We start from the raw sequence: 21542 nt of genomic DNA on the forward strand, positions 1-21542 counted from the left end.
CCAGCAATGCACTGCGATGGCGTAGTGCATTGCGGGCCGTTCGTGCCACACGAATTTGGTGCGAACGGTCCACAAAGTTCTGAATTCACCGAACGGCCGATGTTTGAGTCGAGCACCGAGCTCGTCCCTAATCCTGGTCACCAGGACCAACGGAGAGGGTGAATCAGTATTGCTTAGAGCTGGTCCACTTGTAGGTGACAGGTCCTCTTTAGTAATATTACAGCGTCTTGTCTGCCTGACCGCATACACCTGTCCCATTTCCAGTGTGTCAGTGATTGTGAAATGGATGATGTTTGATCCCACAGCCAGACGGACGCTCTGCGGTCTGCTGATGTACTTCCTTGTGCTGCTGGATCTGTGATGACATCATCGTTCAGTCTGAATGTAATCAGATATAAAGGACCAGCGTTATTCTATGAGCCGTGTTGTATGTTAGCTGGGGCCTAAAGAGACCCTGTCACCATGTGTAACCTCTGTATTTTATTACTGCATAGGGAATGCAATACTCACTATTAGGGCTCATTCACACCTTCTCCAATTATTAGATGCTTTTCTTTAACCACTTGCTTACCGGGCACTTAAACCCCCCTCCTATACAGACCAATTTTCAGCTTTCAGCGCTGATGCACTTTGAATGACAATTGCGCGGTCATGCTAGACTGCAAATAGAGATTTCTTTTGGTGGTATTTGATCACCCGCACGATTTTTATAAAAGTAAAAAGACCAAATAAAAAATGTTTTTTTTTATTTTGTTATAAAAATTTTAAACGGGTAATTTTTTTTCCATCATTGATGTACGCTGATGAGGCGGCACTGATGGGTACTGATGGGTGGCAGTGATGGGCACTTATCAGTTACACTAATAGGCAGCACTTCTAGGTGGCACTGATTGGCACCACTGGTGGGCATTGATAGGTAGCACTTGTGGGCATTGATAGGTGGCACTTGTGGGCACTGTCAGGTGGCATAAATGAGGCATAATTGCCTCTCTTTTTTTCCTTTAAGATGAGCCGGTGATGAGCTTTTTTTTTGTTTTTTCTCTTCCGCTGTCAGCTTGAGAAAAAAAAAATTACCGAGCTTTTGTTTTGATCATGTGATCAGCTGTCAGACAATGGTAAGGGGCCGGGACCGGCCCCTTAACCCTGTAGGGCGCACCAGGGAGCGTGCACAGGGGAGGGCGTCATATGATGGCCTCCCGGGAATTCAGGTCCGCGCTGTGGCCATCATTCAGCCATAGGGCGGATGTCAAGTGGTTAACCACTAGAGATCCGCGCTATAGCCGAATGACGGCTACAGCGCGGACCTGCTTTGCCGGGTCGACGTCTATTGACGTCGTCCCGTGCGCGCGCGGCACGCTCTGTGATCAGCGAGTCTGAGACTCACCTGATCACGGATCGGAGCAAGGGGTCGATCCCGACCCCTTACCACGTGATCAGCTGTCAGCCAATGACAGCTGATCACGTGACACAACAGGAGTAAAAAAAAAAAAAGCCGATCACCGGTGGCCGTGACATCCCGATCACGGCCAGCTTATTAGTGCCCACAGTGCCACCTATCAGTGCCCATAATCTGCCTCAACAACAGTGCTTCACCCCGGTGCCACATATCCACGCCCATCAGTGTCATCTACCAGTGCCACCTATTAGTGCCCATCAGTCCCATCTATCAGTGGTACCTATCCGTGCCACCCATCAGTGCCATCTTATCTGTGCCCATCAGTACTGCCTTATCTGTGCCTATCGGTGCTGCCTTAACTGTACCTATCAGTGCCCACCAGTGCAGCCAATCGGTGCCCACCAGTGCAGCCAATCGGTGCCGCCTATCAGTGCCCACCAGCCCTGCCTCATCAGCGCATTTCAATGAAGGAGAAAAATGACCTGTTTGCAAAATTTTATAACAAACTATGAAACATGATTTTTTTTTTTTTGCATTTTTTTTGTTTGTTTAGCAAAAAATAAAACTCCGAGCTGTAATTAAATACCACCAAAAGAAAGCTCTATTTGTGGGAAAAAAATGATAAAAATTTCGTTTGGGTACAGTGTTGTATGCCCGCGCAATTGTCATTCAAAGTGCATCAGTGCTGAAAGCTGAAAATTGGTCTGGGACTGAGGGGGGTTTAAGTGCCCAGTAAGCAAGTGGTTAAAGGAAACTTCTAGGAATAGAGTAGGGGGTGAAAAGGCTGGGGGATAACAGGTATGCTGGACAAGTCTTGCTGATAGCATTAACCCCCGCAGCACTGGAAGATTCCCACTGCGTGGGTAATGGGGGTAAGCGTTGAAGATTTAAGCATAGAGAGCAGCTACCAGCACAAGGGACACTTCTCATTCGATGTAAGCACTGAGCTGAAAAAAAAAAAATTAACTAAACTTATTACTACAGTATTATACCCAAAACCAAAAATATATTACAAATATATTGCAGCTTACTAGTCGGTAGATGTGAGATAGCTACATTATTTTTCTTTTTTTAGGCTTTCCCCCCCCCCATGTGTTTACCTAGTGATCTGGCCAGCAACACACCTCCTGTATTAGTGAGAAAAAAAACACTCTGGATAAATGAGAACAGGAGGCACATCAGCATTATCAGTCTGGGGGGGGGGGGGGGGAGGGGGGAGTGTTAAATACATAAGCAGATTTAGATACACAAACAAATTGAAGCCAAACTCTAGTTCAGACTTTATAATGAGTTACAGAAGAGGTCCCCCAACCCCCCCCGGCCCGTGGATGGGTGTTGATCCTTGGCACTGCTGCGGGAGTGGGCAGCAAGAGATTGAGGTCCATTCTGTGTTGGGTGGCCACCTCATTCCTTTAAAATCTAACAAACAGTATACAGGTTTTGTGGCCAAGTACGATGGTAATTAAACTCGGTGCCCTACATGCATTCAATTAGCCTCGGAACCTGTGTAACGCATATGTGTTTGGGTTTAAAGGGTTGAGGTGGCAACTGAGGGCCTCTTGCATAGCTGCCTGAGCTCCGGCTCTTGTCGGGTTGGTGGGGTCTGCTCTGTGCTCTGCATGCGAGGGATCTGGTGCCTTGTGTGGGTCTAGTGCACTGCTATCCTTCAACCACAAAAGGGCGCCTGCTCCCCTTCTCCCAGCACCACCTCTCTCTTCCATCTCTGTGGTCAGCCACCCTCCCACCACCAGAGGGCACCTGCTCCCCTTCTCCTTTGGTCATATGTGTGTGTGTATATGTATATGTATTCAATTACAGCTTCCAACTGCATAGAGCACACTAAAGAGAACATACAGCCCCACCTAGTGGCTGAAAACAAATGACAGTGCCAATAGGAGCATTAATATTTCACACTCCAAAGGTCCACTGGGGGCCAAGCCTGGTGCATCATGCCAACCTCCCCAAACCCTCTCAAGTTTAGCAGGGCATCCATGGTGCTGGTAAAATATCCTTTTCATATCTTAAAGTAGTACCCATATGGTCTAGCAATGTTTTGCCTTCAGTTCTGTATTCGTGGGGCTAACTGTGAGTATAATGTCGTGTTATCACTGATGTGTCCCCATTGGAATATTTTCCTCACTTCCTGTCTGAGTGACCACTGTGGGCCAGCAAGTGACCTGCCCCAACACACCCTTACCCACTTTTTCCCAACAACAAAAAAAAGCTGGAGATGGGCTTAATCATTTTTTTTATTCATCTGGTATAGTAGAGAGATCTTCTTTTTTTTTTTTTTTTTTTTTTGGGGGGGGGGGGGGGGGGGTTGTCATTTTTTGCATCATGCCCTCTTTGGGTGTTTGTTTCCTCCAATCTTCTGACAGATTATTTGTATGCATCTTTAGAACTTCAGCCAGTCAACAGCCTCCTTTATTCTGCACACCTTTGAGCCAGCAGACACAAAGCTCTGAAGCTTAAGCTGATTATCATTGTTGCTCTGGCTAAATACTGAAGAGCCGTGATTGACCAGAGGGAAGAGACCGAAGATCTGATCATGCTGGACCTTGTGGAGGAACCTCTGCCCAATGCAGGTAACATTCAAGAGCTTTCCTTCTATGAATTTGTTCATGTACAACGGTGATCTCCAACCTATGGCCTGCGGGCAGGAAGTGGCACTTGGCCTGTCTTTATCTGGACCTTGGGGCACTACTCCTCACTCTGATATGAGACACTATTTCACCCACTGACACCAACGATGGGGCACTATTCCTCCCACTGACACCAACGATGGGGCACTATTCTTCCGCTGACACCAACGATGGGGCACTATTCCTCCCACTGATACCAATGATGGGGCACTATTCCTCCCACTGATACCAATGATGGGGCACTATTCCTCCCACTGATACCAATGATGGGGCACTATTCCTCCCACTGATACCAATGATGGGGCACTATTCCTCCCACTGATACCAATGATGGGGCACTATTCATCCCACTGATACCAATGATGGGGCACTATTCATCCCAATGCTATAAACAATGGAACACTTTTCCACTCACTGACACCGAAGACACTGCATATACACTATATTACCAAAAGTATTGGGACACCTGCCTGTACACGCACACAGACTTTGACATCCCAGTCTTGGTCCGTAGGGTTCAATATTGAGTTGGCCCACCCTTTGCAGCTATAACAGCTTCAACTCTTCTGGGAAGTCTGTCCACAAGGTTTAGGAGTGTGTCTATGGGAATGTTTGACCATTCTTCCAGAAGCACATTTGTGAGGTCAGGTACTGATGTTAGACAAGAAGGCCTGGCTCGCAGTCTCCACTCTAATTCATCCCAAAGGTGTTCTGTTGGGTTGAGATCAGGACTCTGTGCAGGCCAGTCAAGTTCCTTCACCCCAAACTCACTCATCCGTGTCTTTATGGACCTTGCTTTGTGCACTGGTGCGCAGCCAAGTTGGAACAGGAAGGGGCCATCCCCAAACTGTTCCCACAAACTTGGGAGCATGAAATTGTCCCAAATGTCTTGGAATGCTGACACCTTAAGAGTTCCCTTCACTAGAAGGGGCCAGGCCCAACCCCTGAAAAACAGCCCCCACACCATAATCCCCCCTCCGCCAAATGATTTGGACCAGTGCACAAAGCAAGGTACATAAAGACATGAATGAGTGAGTTTGGGGTGGAGGAACTTGACTGGCCTGCACAGAGTCCTGACCTCAACTTGATAGAACACCTTTAGGATGAATTGAGAGCGGAGACTGGGAGCCAGGCCTTCTCGTCCAACATCAATGCCTGACCTCACAAATACGCTTCTGGAAGAATAGTCAAACCTTCCCATAGACACACTCCTAAACCTTGTGGACGGCCTTCCCAGAAGAGTTGAAGCTGTTATAGCTGCAAAGGGTGGGCCAACTCAATATTGAACCCTACGGACTAAAGCCTTGTACAGACGATCGGATTGTTGGCCAACAGAGCGTCAGACTTTTGTCCGAAGGGCGTGTGCCGTGAACTTGTCTTGCATACAAACGGTACACAATTATCGGCCAACAAACACGAACGTGATGACGTACTACGTGGAAATTCAGCTCTTGAGCGCCACCCTTCGGGGCACCTTCTGCTAATGTCGTGTTTGGTGAGCATTGATTCCGAGCATGCCTGTTTGTACTTTGGAATTTTGTGTGACGGACTTGTGTACACACGATACGAAAATCTGACAACAGACCGTTGTGCCCCGAAAATTTACTAGCCTGCTGTCCAATATTTGTTGGCGGAAAGTTGGACAACGATTGTCTGATGGAGCGTACTAACGGTCGGATTTTAGGGAAACAGTCTGTCATCACACAATTCCCTGGCAATAAAATCCGATCGTGTGTACGAGGCTTTAGACTGGGATGCCATTAAAGTTTGTGTGAGTGTAAAGACAGGCGTCCCAATACTTTTGGTAATATAGTGTATGTTAATGGCTGGCGGGAACAGGTTCAAATACACTTATCCTTTAAGACATGGCGCACATGGGGGGCTTATTTGCTAGAAAATGATTGGTCATGACATACTTTGTGATAAATTGGCTAAGGATTGCTACACGTAGGGAGCAATGGGTTGCTGCAAGTGCTAGCAATGAATCACTAATGGCAGTACAAAGCTTCATATTGGTTCAGTTAATCAGTACTACATGCAACCGCACCACACCTTCCTACTAGCAAACGTATGTAGGCATAGGACACGCCCCTGCCACACCCCCTTAACCACTTAAGCCCCGGACCATTTTGCAGGTCAAAGAACAGAGCACTTTTTGCAATTCGGCACAGTGTCACTTTAACTGACAATTGCGCGGTCGTGCGACGTGGCTCCCAAACATAATTGACGTCCTTTTGTTCCTACAAATAGAGCTTTCTTTTGGTGGTATTTGATCACCTCTGCGGTTTTTATTTTTTTGCGCTATAAACAAAAAATGAGCGACAATTTTGAAGAAAAACTCATTATTTTTTACATTTTGCTATAATAAATATCCCTCAAAAATATATATAAAAAATGTTTTTTTCCTCGGTTTAGGCCGATACATATTCTTCTACATATTCTTGGTAAAAAAAAAAAAAAAAAATCACAATAAGCGTCTATTGATTGGTTTGCGCAAAAATTATAGCGTTTACAAAATAGGGGATAGTTTTATGGCCTTTTTATTAATACATTTTTTTTTTTTACTAGCATTTTTAAAAAAAAATTTTTTAATGGTGGCTGCGACATTGCGGCGGACACATTGGACATTTTTTTGACACATTTTTGGGACCATTGTCATTTATACAGCGATCAGTGCTATACAAATGGCAGTGAAGGGGTTAACCACTAGGGGGCGGAGAGGGGTTTAGTGTGTCCTGGGGGGGGAGGGGCTACGTGTGACATGTCACTGATCTCTGCTCCGATCACAAGGAGAAGAGATCAGTGACGGTGTCACTAGGCAGAACGGGGAGATGCTTGTTTACATTAGCATCTCCCCGTTCTTCCTTCCCGTGAGGCGACTGCGGGTATCCCCGTGGCGATCAAGTCCGCGGGACCCCAGCGATCGGACTCACGGAGGTCCCGACCAGCGCGCATGCGATGGCACGGCGGCAAATTTAAAGTACCTCAAAATTTTAACGTACCTGTACGCCCATTTGCCTGTCCGTGCCATTCTGCCCACGTACATCGGCGTGCACCGGTCGGCAAGTGGTTAAATTAACCAGAACAAAAAGGTTAATTAATTAAATCCAAACGTGCTTTTTTTTTTACCACTACTATTCCTTTATATTGGCTTTCACAATGTACAAATGCAGAAATTTAGAAATTGGATGAAAGGTTTAGCGCGGGGAAACGCTTTTTGAAAGATAAAAAGTGCATTTTATATACAAGTGTATAGATCAGACCAAAATGAAGGACAAATGAGGAGGAAAGAGGGACAGAGGGACAATTGCTCCAAATCAGGGACAGTCCCTCCAAATCATTTTAGTAGATAAAATTTGCTTGATAAAATCGCCTGTGTGGGCCCAACTAAAAACTTAAAAATGGCTGACCTGTTAGAATTTCAATAGAAAAAAAAAAAAACGAAATCTTCTATGGGGTGCTTAAACATTTGTTGTCTATATCTACAAAAGTTTTTATTGATAAAATAATATCAAATATGAGATTTAGACTAGGTTCACATTTATTGTTTGTGGGAAAGAGCATAAAATTGTGCAATGTTCATGAAATGCACAAGAAACACGTCCCTTTTGCAGGGAGGAGGCAAAGCCATTTAATTCTTAACACATGAGCGAAATCATGAGCCAAAACGCATCGGTGTCAATGAACTGTGGTGCATTTTGGTACTGCACTTTTGTGTGATTTTTAACACATAAGGTTGCCTATTCAAATGAATGGGCTCACCCTAAATGTGATGTGCAAAGACGGGTAAAAATTCATCTGCATAGCTGTCAGTAGAGCCTTACTGAAAATACACATTTTTTTCCTATTAAAATGTTTCTTTTATATGATTTTTCAGAACTATCGAACGGCTTGGAGGAGACTGGTGATGCCATTGTAAGTAGTGATTTCTACTGATTGCTATCAATATTTATCAAATCAATTATATAAACAGAATGGCCATATTTAGCAATAGCTCCAGCATGTGATTGGACAGTAAACCATCCTCAGCACAGCACACTAGTAAAATCATCACTCTGCCGTCCTCTCAGGACTCTCCCACAGTAAAGCCTGATTGGCTATCAGTCCTGCCCCTCCCTCTCCTAGTTCTCTACAGGGCTGCTGTGCAGAGGATAACAAGAGGCTGATTTCAACAGGAATTTGGGTACTTGCCAATCAAGAGCCAAATGCCTCATTGTGAGGAGGTAGAGGGTAGGGTGTGTGTGTGTGTGTGTGTGTGTGTGTGTGTGTGTGTATAACTGGAATAGGGACAATAGATCGGTCCTATGTGTATACCTGGGATAAGGACATTAGATTGACCCTATGGGTATACCTGGAATTAGTGGGGTAAGGACATTAGATTGGTCCTATGGATATACCTGGAATAACTGGGATAAGGACATTAGATTGGTCCTGTGGGTATAACTGGATAAGGACATTAGATTGGCTCTATGGGTATACCTGGAATTAGTGGGGTAAGGACATTAGATTGGTCTTATGGGTATACCTGGAATTAGTGGGGTAAGGACATTAGATTGGTCTTATGGGTATACCTGGAATTAGTGGGGTAAGGACATTAGATTGGTCTTATGGGTATACCTGGAATTAGTGGGGTAAGGACATTAGATTGGTCTTATGGGTATACCTGGAATTAGTGGGGTAAGGACATTAGATTGGTCTTATGGGTATACCTGGAATTAGTAGGGTAAGGACATTAGATTGGTCATGTGGGTATAACTGGATAAGGACATTAGATTGGTCCTATGGGTATACCTGGAATACGTGGGATAAGGACATTAGATTGGTCCTATGTGTTTACCTGGACTAAGTGGAATAAGGGCATTAGATTTAGATTAGATTAGAAGTTCTACGCTATGTGCATAACTAGGGTAACGACATTGGATTGGTTTTGCAATATGGGTATGTGACAGGAGTCACTTTAGGCTGGGGGCTTATGGAGCCCAGCTTGCTTCGGGGAGCACTGGAGGCACTTGGTCCAGCTCCACGACCCCCCTCCTATGTGTAAATATCCCTGTGTCCATTAGGGGCAGAGGTTGACTGAGAACCCCAGTCTGGTCTGTGCTAGTCAGACTCACTGTACAGCCACACTGGAATGTTGTATATATTGTGTGTTGTTTCATGCTGTTGTGAACTCTTTGCTGGGATTGTTTGGGGTGTGGCTGTGTCCCATTGTTCTGTTGTGTCTGTCTACCTTAGGAGAAGTGTATTATGAGATGGATGTTTGTATTTGTGCTCCTGGCCTGTGGACTGGGGGTAGAGGGGAGGAGGGAAATCCTCCCAACAGCTCTCCCTGCTGATTGGACAGTCTACCCCTCCCCCGAATGCAAAGGACTTGTTCCCTGAGTGTGTAACTGTGTTTGAATAAACAGTTCATGTTCCAACTTGCAGCCAAACAAGTCCCGCCTTGTTTGTGGTTGTAATATGCGGCAATAATATCTAATACCTATATTCAGACTGGAGGAAGTGGTACATGATGGAAACACTCAAGCGGTGTATGGGAGGTTCCGTTACAGGGTATAACTAGGATAGGGTCATTATGGTCCTATGGACATTAGATTATCCCTATGTGTATAACTGGGGTAGAGACATTAGATTGGCCCTATGTGTATAACTGGGGTAGAGACATTAGATTGGTCCTATGTGTATAACTGGGGTAGAGACATTAGATTGGCCCTATGTGTATAACTGGGGTAGAGACATTAGATTGGCCCTATGTGTATAACTGGGGTTGAGACATTAGATTGGCCCTATGTGTATAACTATGTTGTGTCTCTACCAACAAGGCCTGGGGAATGCCCAGGAAAAATCCAAGCCTACTTTCCACCAGCTCGCAGACAACCAAATTGACCTGTCTAACAGTACGTTAAAAACAGGGGTTTAGTCCGCACACATTTGCAAACGCATGCGTAAGCCACAGAGCCTCGTCAAGGCACCCTGGTATCTGGGGTCCTAACACTAAAGTATGAGTGTCCCCACAGTGGAGGCACATGCATTCTAATGGATAGATGAGGTCAGGTGGACTGAAGGGGAGCCCACCCCTTCTTAAAGGTACATGCAGCACACCAAACACCCAGCATGTAGCACAATGGCTGCAAAGGTGTTGGTGCATTGCTGCACCAACACAAATACGATATGAAAAAACTCGCCACCGCCCTCATCTATAGCAGCTATAGATGAAGGCGGTGGCGAGTTTTTTCATGTGTCTTTGTTTGCGAATAATCATGGAAAGGACTTTAGACTGTAAGGGCTCTTTCGCATGGGCGACAGTCTTTACTGTCCTCTGAAAAGTGATCTAAGGTGGATTATATATTGAAATGCTGTGTTGCAGCCGCAAACCAAGGGGCTGCCATTGTAGTGTGGTCCCATTGACCCCAGCGGCCAGGACCACCTGCCAAGCTCTAAAAGCCGAGGGAAACTTTCGGTAGCATGTGTACTACACTGTCCAGCTGCAATGCCAGAATTTAGGTAGATGGTTGGAATATGGTAAAAAACGCGTATCAACCATCTATTTTTACCTCCCCTTTGCCACCTTTGTGAAATGGTCCAAAGATTTTTTGAAGGCCCAAAGTGACGCGCATGGGGTCTGAAAATAAATCTTTATTAAATGCATAAATAATAAATGAATATAAAAAAAATAAAAAAATAACAAATTTTCCAACCTCTTTCTATTCTTATATTAGGGATTACCAGAAAATGTTCTGAGCCAACATTATGAAAATCAGATCCGCCCCTGCATTGACCTCATTGACTCGCTGAGGGCGCTGGGGGTGGAGAAGGATCTGGCCTTACCAGCGATTGCAGTCATTGGTGATCAGAGTTCTGGGAAAAGTTCTGTACTGGAGGCTCTGTCCGGAGTGTGTCTCCCCAGAGGCAGTGGTAAGTTGTTCTTGCATATTATAGAGTTGGTATGTCATCCCCAGAGGGCGCTGCTCTCCTCCCATAATCCATAAGCATAGTAACATGTTGATTATCATTGACTCAGATTGGCCCAAGTGTGCATGGTGGTCGGTAATGCTATTCAACTGTAAGCTTCCTCAGGGGCAATGACAAATGAAAATGGTTCAATGTAGGAATATCTGAGCAGAAGACTTGTTTTGAAGTTGCAGGTGCCTGATGATCCTGGTGCCGGCCTTCACAACCTAGCAAAGTCATTGACCTTTCCCAAGCATGCATGATGAGAATTTAGATTCACTGGGTGCATGTTTGTTTCAGGTCTGTGGCCGATTAACCCTTACCTAACCCTTAATCTGCATATTAACAATCCTCAGCATCACGCCTCGTACTGGGGATACATTAATAAACCTCCTTCCTTTGGGAGCTAGTCACCAACACTTTGCACAGCTGCTGGCTCTCAATCTCAGCTCAGGTTCTCACGAAAGGTCGAGGACCTGTCAGAGTGGTTCTTGGTCATGTGATCACTATGTTGGCTATGAACTAAAGTTAAAGCAGAACTCCACCTGAGAAGGAACATTCCACTGATCATCCCCCTTCCCTCTGTATGTATTGTATTTTTTTTTCTCTGGGAGTAGGCACCTTCACTATACTACCAAAAGTATTGGGACACCTGCCTTTACAGGCACATCAACTTTAATGGCATCCCAGTCTGTGGAAGACGGCTGTGACAATCTTCACATCCTTGGTGCCACCATCTTGACTGTGGGAGATGGCTGTGACGATCTTCACATCCTTGGTGCCACCATCTTGGCTATGGGAGATGGCTGTAACGATTTTCACATCCTTGGTGCCACCATCTTGGCTGTGGGAGACAACTGTGACGATCTTCACATCCTTGGTGTCACCATCTTGGCTGTGGGAGACGGCTGTGACGATCTTCACATCCTTGGTGCCACCATCTTGGCTGTGGGAGACAGCTGTGACGATCTTCACATCCTTAGTGCCATCATCTTGGCTGTGTGAGACGGCTGTGACGATCTTGACATCCTTGGTGCCATGCGCAAGATCCCACACATCCTTGGTGCCACCGTATTGGCTGTGGGAGACAGCTGTGACAATCTTCACATCCTTGGTGCCACCATCTTGGCTGTGGGAGACGGCTGTGACATCTGCTGTGCCGCAGCAAGCTCCTCAAGGTGCATGTGCAAGATCCCACTGCACAGTCAGATTTGTTCTGCGGTCTCCTGGGACGTGTGACATTTCTTAGAAGGTTGTGAGCGGGCCAAGGTTTCATGATTCTCGTGTAGGCCGGAAGTGGGAGTGGGTACCAGTCAGAAGTAAAGGTCTGTTTTAATGGGCTCGCAGGCAGAAATAAAAGCCCAACAGGTATTTTTAAACACTGCCCTAACCCTAACGAAAACTAATATTTTTCTGGAGTTGGCTTAACAGAAATGACCTTTCTATTTAAATCAGCTGAATATATTCCAGCTGCATCAAAGCAGAAGGTGTGCCAGCGTCCTGCAGAGAAGGACCCCTTACTGTTTGTATTGAGGTAGGTGTCTCTCTGCAGATGTCTGACATGACCCTGCTAAGTCAGACCTTTAGCTTTGCATTTAGTAAAACCTGCTCAATGCTGATTGGAGAGCTCCCTGTTGGATGTGACATGTTGGATCTCTGCAAAGAGATCATTGCTTCCACACTGAGTCCTTCTTGGGAGCATGCTAACAGGGAAACAGGCTTTTCCATTCTGCCTGTGTTTGCATTTTAACCATTTGACTAACAGTAACAATCCCATATTTCACCTACCTATTCTCCTGATCTGCTGCTGCTTGCTCCCTGGAACTAATGAATAATACTTCATTTATTAGTCCGCCAGTCCTCTGTTGTGAGTTGGAGGGGCAGGCTCTCAGATGTAAACGGCAGGCAATTTTTTCTCAAATATCCTTTGAGAAAGTCGCGTTTATAAGTGACGAAACATGTCAAGGCAGGGCCAGTGACGTCATCAAGCCATATGCTTGAAGCACATGAGCCCTGGAGATGCACTTTATTCACTGATTATATTTCATATCAATTGCATATTTTATTTATTTTAATGATATATGTTAGGTTGTTGCTGTGACTTACTTTTATGAAAATACATTTTTACTTTAATAAACCGTAAGGCCGCGTACACACGCGCGGACTGTTCGCCCAACTTTGTCCGTCCAACAGTTTCGGCAAACAGTCCGCTCAAACTTAGCATGGACGGACATGGCCACACACGACGGACGAACAGTTTGCTGAAACCGTGCGCGATGACGTGAACGGCACGTACGACGGGACGAAAAATACGACGTCCTATACACTGCATTATAGCTTTCGGCGTGAAAATCCTTTCTGAGCATGCGCGAGACTTAGTTGGCCGAACAAGCCTACACACGAGCGAACAGTCCGCTGAAACCTTGTTTCAGCGGACAGTTTTTCGGAATTTCCGTAAGACCTTGTTCGTCCAACTGTCCGCTGAAACTGTCCGCTGAAGCCCCACACACGAGCGGACTGTCCGCCCAAACACTGTTCAGCGGACAAGGTTGGGCGAACAGTCCGCGCGTGTGTACGCGGCCAAGACAATGCACACCTTTGTTTTAATGTAAATTGAATATATTCAGTTGCTTTACACTGAAAAAATAATATGATGCTGAAACATTTTGTAACAGGATTGTATTCTCACGTCCTGCAGGAATCGTCACACGTTGTCCGCTGGAACTCCAACTGAAAAAGTCCCTGAAGGGTACAACATGGTCTTGCGAAATAAGATATCTAGAGGAATCCATAGCTATTGAAAGCCCAGCCGACGTGGAGGATGAAGTCAGGAAGGGTAAGCCGTCTTATGTGGCTGTATAGATGTGATGCTACGACAACTATTACTAAATATAATGTCATAGAGGGGATTATAAATAGTCTGACTACGCCAACATGAGAACAAAAATACTACAACTATCCCAAAAAAGTATTACATTTAAGCCTTTCGATACTACTCAAGAATAGCCCACCCAAATAAAATTAAAAAGTAACATTTTTACTTAAACGAGAAGTTTGGTATTTTTTATTTTCTAGAATCATACTCACCATACTTACGGGGGATGTAGCACTTGCCCCCCGCCAGCTCTAAGACTAAGAATCGAGTGATCAAACACCGCTGATCGCTCCGTTCCCAGAGCTCCGTTATCAGGGAGCCGAAGCTCTCTGCCCCCCCCACCGCGCTCACAGGAGCACTGGGCTGTGAAGGGGGTGGGAGCAGCTGGCTCAGGTTCTCAGCGGCTTGCTGAGAGACAGAGCCAGGATTGTGGGTGGATCCAATCATATTGCCGCAATCTTTCCCCAGCCTGGCCCAGCTCTGTGAGATCAGCTGACAGCGTGCTTCAGTCTGCTGGCCGCTGGAAACGGGTTGCAGGAGTGGAGAACGAACTACATGCCTGTCATCCACAGGAGAAGTACAGCCAAACGAGCTGTATGTGGATAAAAGCAAACTGTGCAGCATTGACTGAAGTTGGAACATGCCCTTGCTATAAGTATGGGCCATTTACATACCTCCCGAAGCCTGACTGAAAAACTCCCAGAGATGACACTATCACATACTGCCTTGTTACTAGGACAATGCTAAGACACTCCCAGCCATTACTGCAGGGGGGTTGCTAGGTGGGAAAAATACCGGGGGGGGGGGCGGCAAGGAGGGTAATGGGGTCACTTGCTTGACCTACCTGAAACATACACTGACCTACCTGACACGACACATACACTGACCTATCTGACATACACAGATTGTTGCTGCTCAGCCTTACCTGTAGTGTGCAAGTACACTCATCCCAGCATTCAGACAGCCCTGCAGGCACCAGGCAGCCAGAGCCAGGATAGAAGAGTCGCCCGCCCACTTACACAGAGCGAGCGGGTATCTCCCTGTGCCCCAGCATCTATGATGGATGTCGCATTTCGTGCGGTCCCGGTGTCCCATCATATAAGGTCCCCCATCAGATAGTGTCCGCTGTGTACTGCGCATGCGCAGTACACAGCAACACAGATTCCAAAAATAGCCGAGGATGAACGGCGCCTGCGCCGTGAGTCCAGGTTCTAGCCCACCATCCAAGTGGACATAGAGTAGGAATAAAAAAGAGCCGAGTGTAGCGAAGCTCGCCCGCGAGGGGCCGTCTAATTTTCACAGCCCTATGTCCGCTTGGATGGTGGGGCTACCACCTCCACTCACGGCGCAGGCGCCGTTAAGCTTCAGAGATTTTCCGAAGCTTCTTCTGCCCCGTACTGCGCATGCACAGTAAGGGGTGGACGCTATAGGATGGCGGGACACTATCTGCCAGAACACCGGCATTGGACCAGTGTGTGTCCATCATAGGAGGCGGGACTTTTTGCACATCATTTGGCCGCGCTGGATAAGCGGGAGATCGTTCCCTGTTGCCTGTGTAAACAGCTCGGGGCTAATAATGCATTTAGGAATATCGAGACCCAGTCTTTTTGGGTGCACACTCAGGGCTCCAGCCCTCGCCAGCCAAACCCCTCCCGATGCCACTGCATTACTATTCTCTATAACCATAACGTGGGGCGCACACTATTATAAGGAAACTCCAAAACTTTGTTTGAACAATGATCCACAGATAAAACATAACAGCACCGGACTTTATGGAGATATGTTGCCGCGTTTCATGCTATGAAACGCTTATGCAACACCACTAAGCTAATGAAAGGCATCAGCATATCTCCCTGAGGTCCAGTGCGGTTATGTTTTATCTGTGGATCATTGTTCACTCAAAGTTTTGGAGTTTCCACATAAAATTGTGCAGCCATCCACTTTATGGTTGAAGCTTTCTTGGTTGCGTGCCTGGACAGCACCTGGTAGTGGATAATGGGGGGGACCGACTTGGAGCAGTGCTTCCTTATTATTGGACTTATTACTGCTCACTACTATAATCTCAGGAGCGAGCTTGCAACCCACCACACGTGAGGTCGACTGTCTTCTTTGTCACAGGATCCCTGAGCTCAGAGCTACTGCGACAAGGGAGAGAGAGTGCATACAAGGAGGCTTGAATCAGCTGGGTGGGTCTTAGCAACGTCCTAGCAACAAGGCAGGATGGGATGATGCCATCTCTGGGAGTTTATTTATTCAGGCTTCAAAAGGTATATAAATGGTCATTATTTAACTTTGGTGGTCAAAGCAGCACAGTTTGTTTTTATCTACAATCACCCCTTACCTTTTATTTTTTGGTAAAGGTGAACTAATCCTTCAACTTGATTACATATAATGGCTTAGAGGAGTAACAGTCTTAGGTTTGTTACAGTCCAGTCCTCAGTAGGGACCCTTGGCCCACAGCTATTGCAATCCACAGAGTTTAGTAAGTAATGATGATGACATGACCAAGTACGACCCATCTGAGACCATCACCAGAAAAAGTTATGAGCTAGTTTAATGGTGCTGAGTTCAAGAAATCAGCAGCTTCTCAGTGCACTGTACCCTCCAGATTTGTGAGGCAACACCTCAGAAGCTTGAAACCCAAGTCTAAGAAAAGTATCTGCAAACATCAAAGGGCAAGTTCACTTTTATAAAAGAAAAATCTGTAAGGTGAACTTACACAAGATGCCCTTCTCAACCCCCCCCCCCCCCAAATCCTGCTGACCTGGAGCGTGGCGATTTCCTGCTATGAGCCCTCATATCTCCCCAGGCGAAGAGGATAGAAAGCCGTGGGGATTTCATATTCCCTGACTGGTAAAGCGGCGATACAATCTATCAGAATGGGAGATCGCCGCACTCCAGGTTAGGGGGTGCAGGTAAGATCACCTTACAGATTTTCTGTAAATGTGAAACTTACACTTTAAATGCGTTAAATACTATGGCTATTGAACAGAAAAGCAGTTTTACTCACCTGATCCTCTGCTCCCCAGCAGACATAGGTCATGTGTCTGGAGGCAGACTTGAGGCTCAGGTAGAGGTCATGTCAGGAGGCAGATTTGAGGCTCAGACAAAGGTCATGTATCAGAAGGCAGAGCTCAGGTTTAGACAGAGGTCAGAAGGCAGAGTTGATATTCAAACAGAGGTCATGTGTCAGGAGACAGAGTTGAGGCTCCGGTAGAGGTCATGTGTCCAAAGATAGAATTGAGCCCCAGACAGAGGTCATGTGTCAGGAGGCTGAACTGAGATTTAGACAGAAATCAGGAGGCAAAGCTGATACACAGACAGAGGTCATTTGTCAGGAAGCATAGCTGAAGCTTAGACAGAGGTCATGATGTGTCAGGAGGCAGAGTTAAGGCTCAGGTAGAGGCCTTTTGGGAGTAGGTAGAGTTGAGGCTCAGGTAGAGGCCTTCTGTCAGTAGGCAGAGATGGGGCTCAGGTAGAGGCCTTCTGTCAGTAGGCAGAGATGGGGCCTCAGGTAGAGGCCTTTTGGGAGTAGGCAGAGATGGGGCTCAGGTAGAGGCCTTTTGGGAGTAGGCAAAGTTGGGGCTCAGGTAGAGGCCTTCTGTCAGTAGGAAGAGATGGGGCTCAGGTAGAGGCCTTTTGAGAGTAGGCAAAGTTGGGGCTCAGGTAGAGGCCTTCTGTCAGTAGGAAGAGATGGGGCTCAGGTAGAGGCCTTTTGAGAGTAGGCAAAGTTGGGGCTCAGGTAGAGGCCTTCTGTCAGTAGGAAGAGATGGGGCTCAGGTAGAGGCCTTTTGTGAGTAGGCAAATTTGGGGCTCAGGTAGAGGCCTTTTGTGAGTAGGCAAATTTGGGGCTCAGGTACATACCTTTTGTGAGTAGGCAGAGTTGGGGCTCAGGTTGAGGTCTTCTATCAGAAGGCAGAGTTGAGACTCAGGTAGGGGTCTTCTGTCAGAAGGCAGAGTTGAGACTCCCTACAGAAATAACCTTGGCATCTATGAATTATTTACTTTTTTTTCTAGCACAAAACTGCATCGCTGGTGATGGGAATGGGGTCAGCGATGAACTGATCACCCTGGAAGTTGTGTCTCCGGACGTCCCAGACCTGACGCTGATCGATCTGCCAGGAATTACACGGGTCGCTTTACCTAATCAGCCTGCAGATATCGGACAGCAGGTTTGTTTCAAGACCTTCAACAAATTTGCCTTTGGGGCAAAGATTTGAATAGCACTATCAATAATATTTTTAACCTTCCATGACTTGTACATAAACTGAAACTTTGAGATATGTGTTATTAACCTTGTTAAAGAGGAAGTAAACCCTGATGAGTTTACTTCCTCTTTCATTCCCTGCAAAGGTAAAGCATAATGGACTACTATGCATCGCATAGTAGCCCATTATGTGTCACTTACCTGACACAGGAGCCAGCGAAGTCACCGCTGTCCCCTGTAGTCCGGAGCCTCCATCTTCTTGGTGGGTCTCACTGCCCCGCCGCTGTCATTCGGCGAAGCCGCGATGGCGTCTCTCCCGCGCATGCGCACGGGAGCCGCCACTCGCGGCATATCGCCATTGACCGCGGCGCGCTCAGTGCGCCTGCGCACCGCTGTCTTTCTTTCGGCAAATATCTCCTAAACCGTGTAGGTTTAGGAGATATTTCTTGGACCTACAGGTAAACCTTAATCTAGGCTTACCTGTAGGTCAAAGTGTGTTGTAAGGGTTTACAACCACTTTAAAGCCAAAGTCCAGCCAACATTTTTCTTTATTTTAATTTTATTTTGGATGGTTAAAACTTCTGACAGTTTTTTTTTTTCATTTTTCTCTGTGACCCCATTGGAGGGATTTTCCCTCACTTCCTATCCCTGTGATGTTTATACAAGAAACATGGGGGTAGCGGCATGGCCAAGACAGGAAAGCAAAAACAGAAATAGAAACATTTTCAGAAGTGCTAATCTTTCCTTATTCTAAATGTACATATGAGCACTAGATCTTTTTATATTTGTATCCAGTGTGAGAAAGAACCATCTCATTAATCAAGCTGACTTGTTTCAGTGAGGCTGCTCATATATACCAGAACACCCCTAAACAGGAAAGGGGGGTCCTGAGAAAAGTCAAACCCTACAAGAAGCAGTAGAAGCACCACACAAATGGCCAGTGATGTTTTATCAAATATTCAATTGAAAGAAAGGCAACATGTTTCGGGCAGTTTGGATACTCCTCCCTTCATCAGGGTTTGTTCATTGTAGGATTTTAAATGTGACAAGCTTACTTTGATTTGCAGTAATAACTGTATATCTGTGCAATTCGATTTTGCAGCATAGAGTACTCTACTGTGTTCTATAGCATTTAATGCAAGGAAACCCACTCAAAAAAAGTCCCCCTCTGTGAAGCCGACAGTACCCAGTAAACAAGCAATATTTTCTTAATTACTATAATAGCCAGGTATCCAGGGATTAAGGCACCAAATCCCACTACATAAATCCAAAAAATGTATATACCAGAAACAGGATTTTTAAGGTGCCATAATTTAACATGACAAAGTAGTCATAAAAATATCAAATTTTATTGTGATATGCAAACACTAAAAACCATAATTAAAAAAAGAAAAACACGGAACATCCATCCGGCTGTATCGTATATACAGTAACTTCAGCTCAACATGTTTCACCAAACACTGGCTTCTTCAGGAAACTTGTGAAGTACTGCATAAAATGTCACTACAAACAATAAAAAAAATAATGTATAAATAAACACTGTGAATATATCAAAATGTCTTACAAAGAATTATCAATATAATATGACTTACACATTTGAAAAAACAAAAATATAACAAAACTACTGTTTGTAGTGACATTGTATGCAGTACTTCACAAGTCTCCTGAAGAAGCCAGCGTTTGGTGAAACATGTTACTGTATATACAGTACACTATAGCCACTTTAGGGATGTTCCATGATGGTTTTATGAAATTATGGTTTTTAGTGTTTGCATATCACAATAAGAGTGCTTAGACTGAAATGCAAACATCCTGTGTTCCTGCACATTCCCCTTTCACAGATTGGCGGTCTGACTTGTTTTACATAGGCAGACCGCCATTCTGCCTTTCTCCTGAACGATCAGCGGGTCCCGGTGGACATTGCAACCGCCAGACCTGCTGATTGGCTCCTGCTGTTTCCAATCATAGCAGGAGCAGGTCACCAGCGATCAGGGAGTGCCAGATCTACGCTGGGCAGTCCACAACTGGTTAGCAGCTTGCCGACGGTTTACTGCACATATACAGCAGCAAGGTGGCTCTCCTGTACATGATCCTGCACTTCCACGACTGGGGCACACGCGTGTGCCACCGGCGACCCTCTCCCACTGTGATTGGACACAGCGGGAGTCAATCAGCGGGTCCGGCGAACTCGTGTCCACTGAGACCCGACCATCGTTCGGGACAGAAACAGAATGGCGGTCTGCCTGTGTAAACAAGGCAGACTGCTGTTCTGTCAGTAGGGAAGGTAGTGATTGTGTGTTTCTGCCAACCAGGAACACCGATCTCTGCCTTTTCATAATACAAGCACATCCCCCACAGTGAGTAAGCACATTTTATGCTCACATTTAACCCTTTTATCGCCCCTGATCTTAACCCCTTCCCTACCAGTGTCATTAGTACAGTTACGGTGCATATTTTTAACACTGATCACTGTATTAGTGTCACTGGTCCCCAAAAGAGTATCAAGTGTCCGATTTGTCCGCCGCAATGTTGCAGTCCCGCTATAAGTCTCTGATCGCCGATATTACTATTAAAAAAAAAAAAAATTCAATGAATATATCCCATAGTTTGTAGATGCTATAACATTTGTGCAAACCAACCAATATACGCTTTTTGGGATTTATTTTTATTTTTTTACCAAAAATATGTAACAGAATACATATTGCCCTAAATTGATGAAGAAATTAGATTTTTTTTTTTTTTTTTTACATTTTCTTATTGGGTTTGTTTTTAGCAGAAAGTAAACAATTTTGTTTTGTTTGTTTTTTTCAAAATTGTCGCACTTTTTTTGTTTATAGCGCAAAAAATAAAAAATAAACTGCAGAGGTGATCAAATACCATCAAAAGAAAGCTCTATTTGGGTACAGCGTCGCACGACTGCGCAATTGTCAGTTAAAATAACGCAGGGTCGTATCGCAAAAAATGGCCTGGTCATGAAGGGGGGGGGACCTGAAGTGGCAGTTCTAAAGATTCAAGGTTTTTTTTTACCCTAATGCATTCTACACATTAAGGTAAAATTTTAAATAAAATTCTTCTGAGAGCAGAAACCCTGAGCCCCATCTCAATCCAGCAATGACAGCCATAGCTCTCCAGGGACTCTCTCTCGCCCTCCTCATTCTTCTGCTGCTGTCAAGCATAGCCAGTAAACCAATGAGGAGAGAGCTGGGGTGGGGCTGAGTCACACTCCGTGTGTGTGAATGGACACACAGAGCGTGGCTCAGGATCGAGCCTGCTCGAGTGCCCCCATAGCAAGAGGCTTGCTACTGGCGGCACTCAGCGGGGGGGGGGGGATCCAGGAGTGCTGGCGGGGGACCCAAAAAGAAGAGGATTGGGGCTGCTCTGTGCAAAACCATCGCAGATATCAGGTAAGTGAAACATGTTTTTGTGTTCCTTTTAACCCAAACTTTTCATATAGACTTTATTATAGTGAGC

General features: G+C 45.7%; 1 protein-coding gene across 1 annotated transcript in view; it reads left to right on the forward strand.

Moving 5' to 3' along the window:
- The window catches only part of LOC143981763 (interferon-induced GTP-binding protein Mx2-like), a 65099-nt gene that overhangs the window by 2732 nt on the left and 40825 nt on the right, over positions 1 to 21542 (forward strand). Inside the window, exons 2-6 of the mRNA XM_077479844.1 lie at positions 3796 to 3981; positions 7916 to 7953; positions 10758 to 10953; positions 13688 to 13825; positions 17882 to 18036. Coding sequence (XP_077335970.1) covers positions 3945 to 3981; positions 7916 to 7953; positions 10758 to 10953; positions 13688 to 13825; positions 17882 to 18036 — 564 coding nt within the window. The 5' untranslated portion in view covers positions 3796 to 3944. The remainder of the gene's footprint in view (positions 1 to 3795; positions 3982 to 7915; positions 7954 to 10757; positions 10954 to 13687; positions 13826 to 17881; positions 18037 to 21542) is intronic.

The sequence above is a fragment of the Lithobates pipiens genome, unplaced genomic scaffold (genome assembly GCF_037356315.1).
Source record: "Lithobates pipiens isolate NorthernLeopardFrog02 unplaced genomic scaffold, aLitPip1_a1.2 Scaffold_16, whole genome shotgun sequence".
Taxonomy (NCBI): Eukaryota; Metazoa; Chordata; class Amphibia; order Anura; family Ranidae; genus Lithobates; species Lithobates pipiens.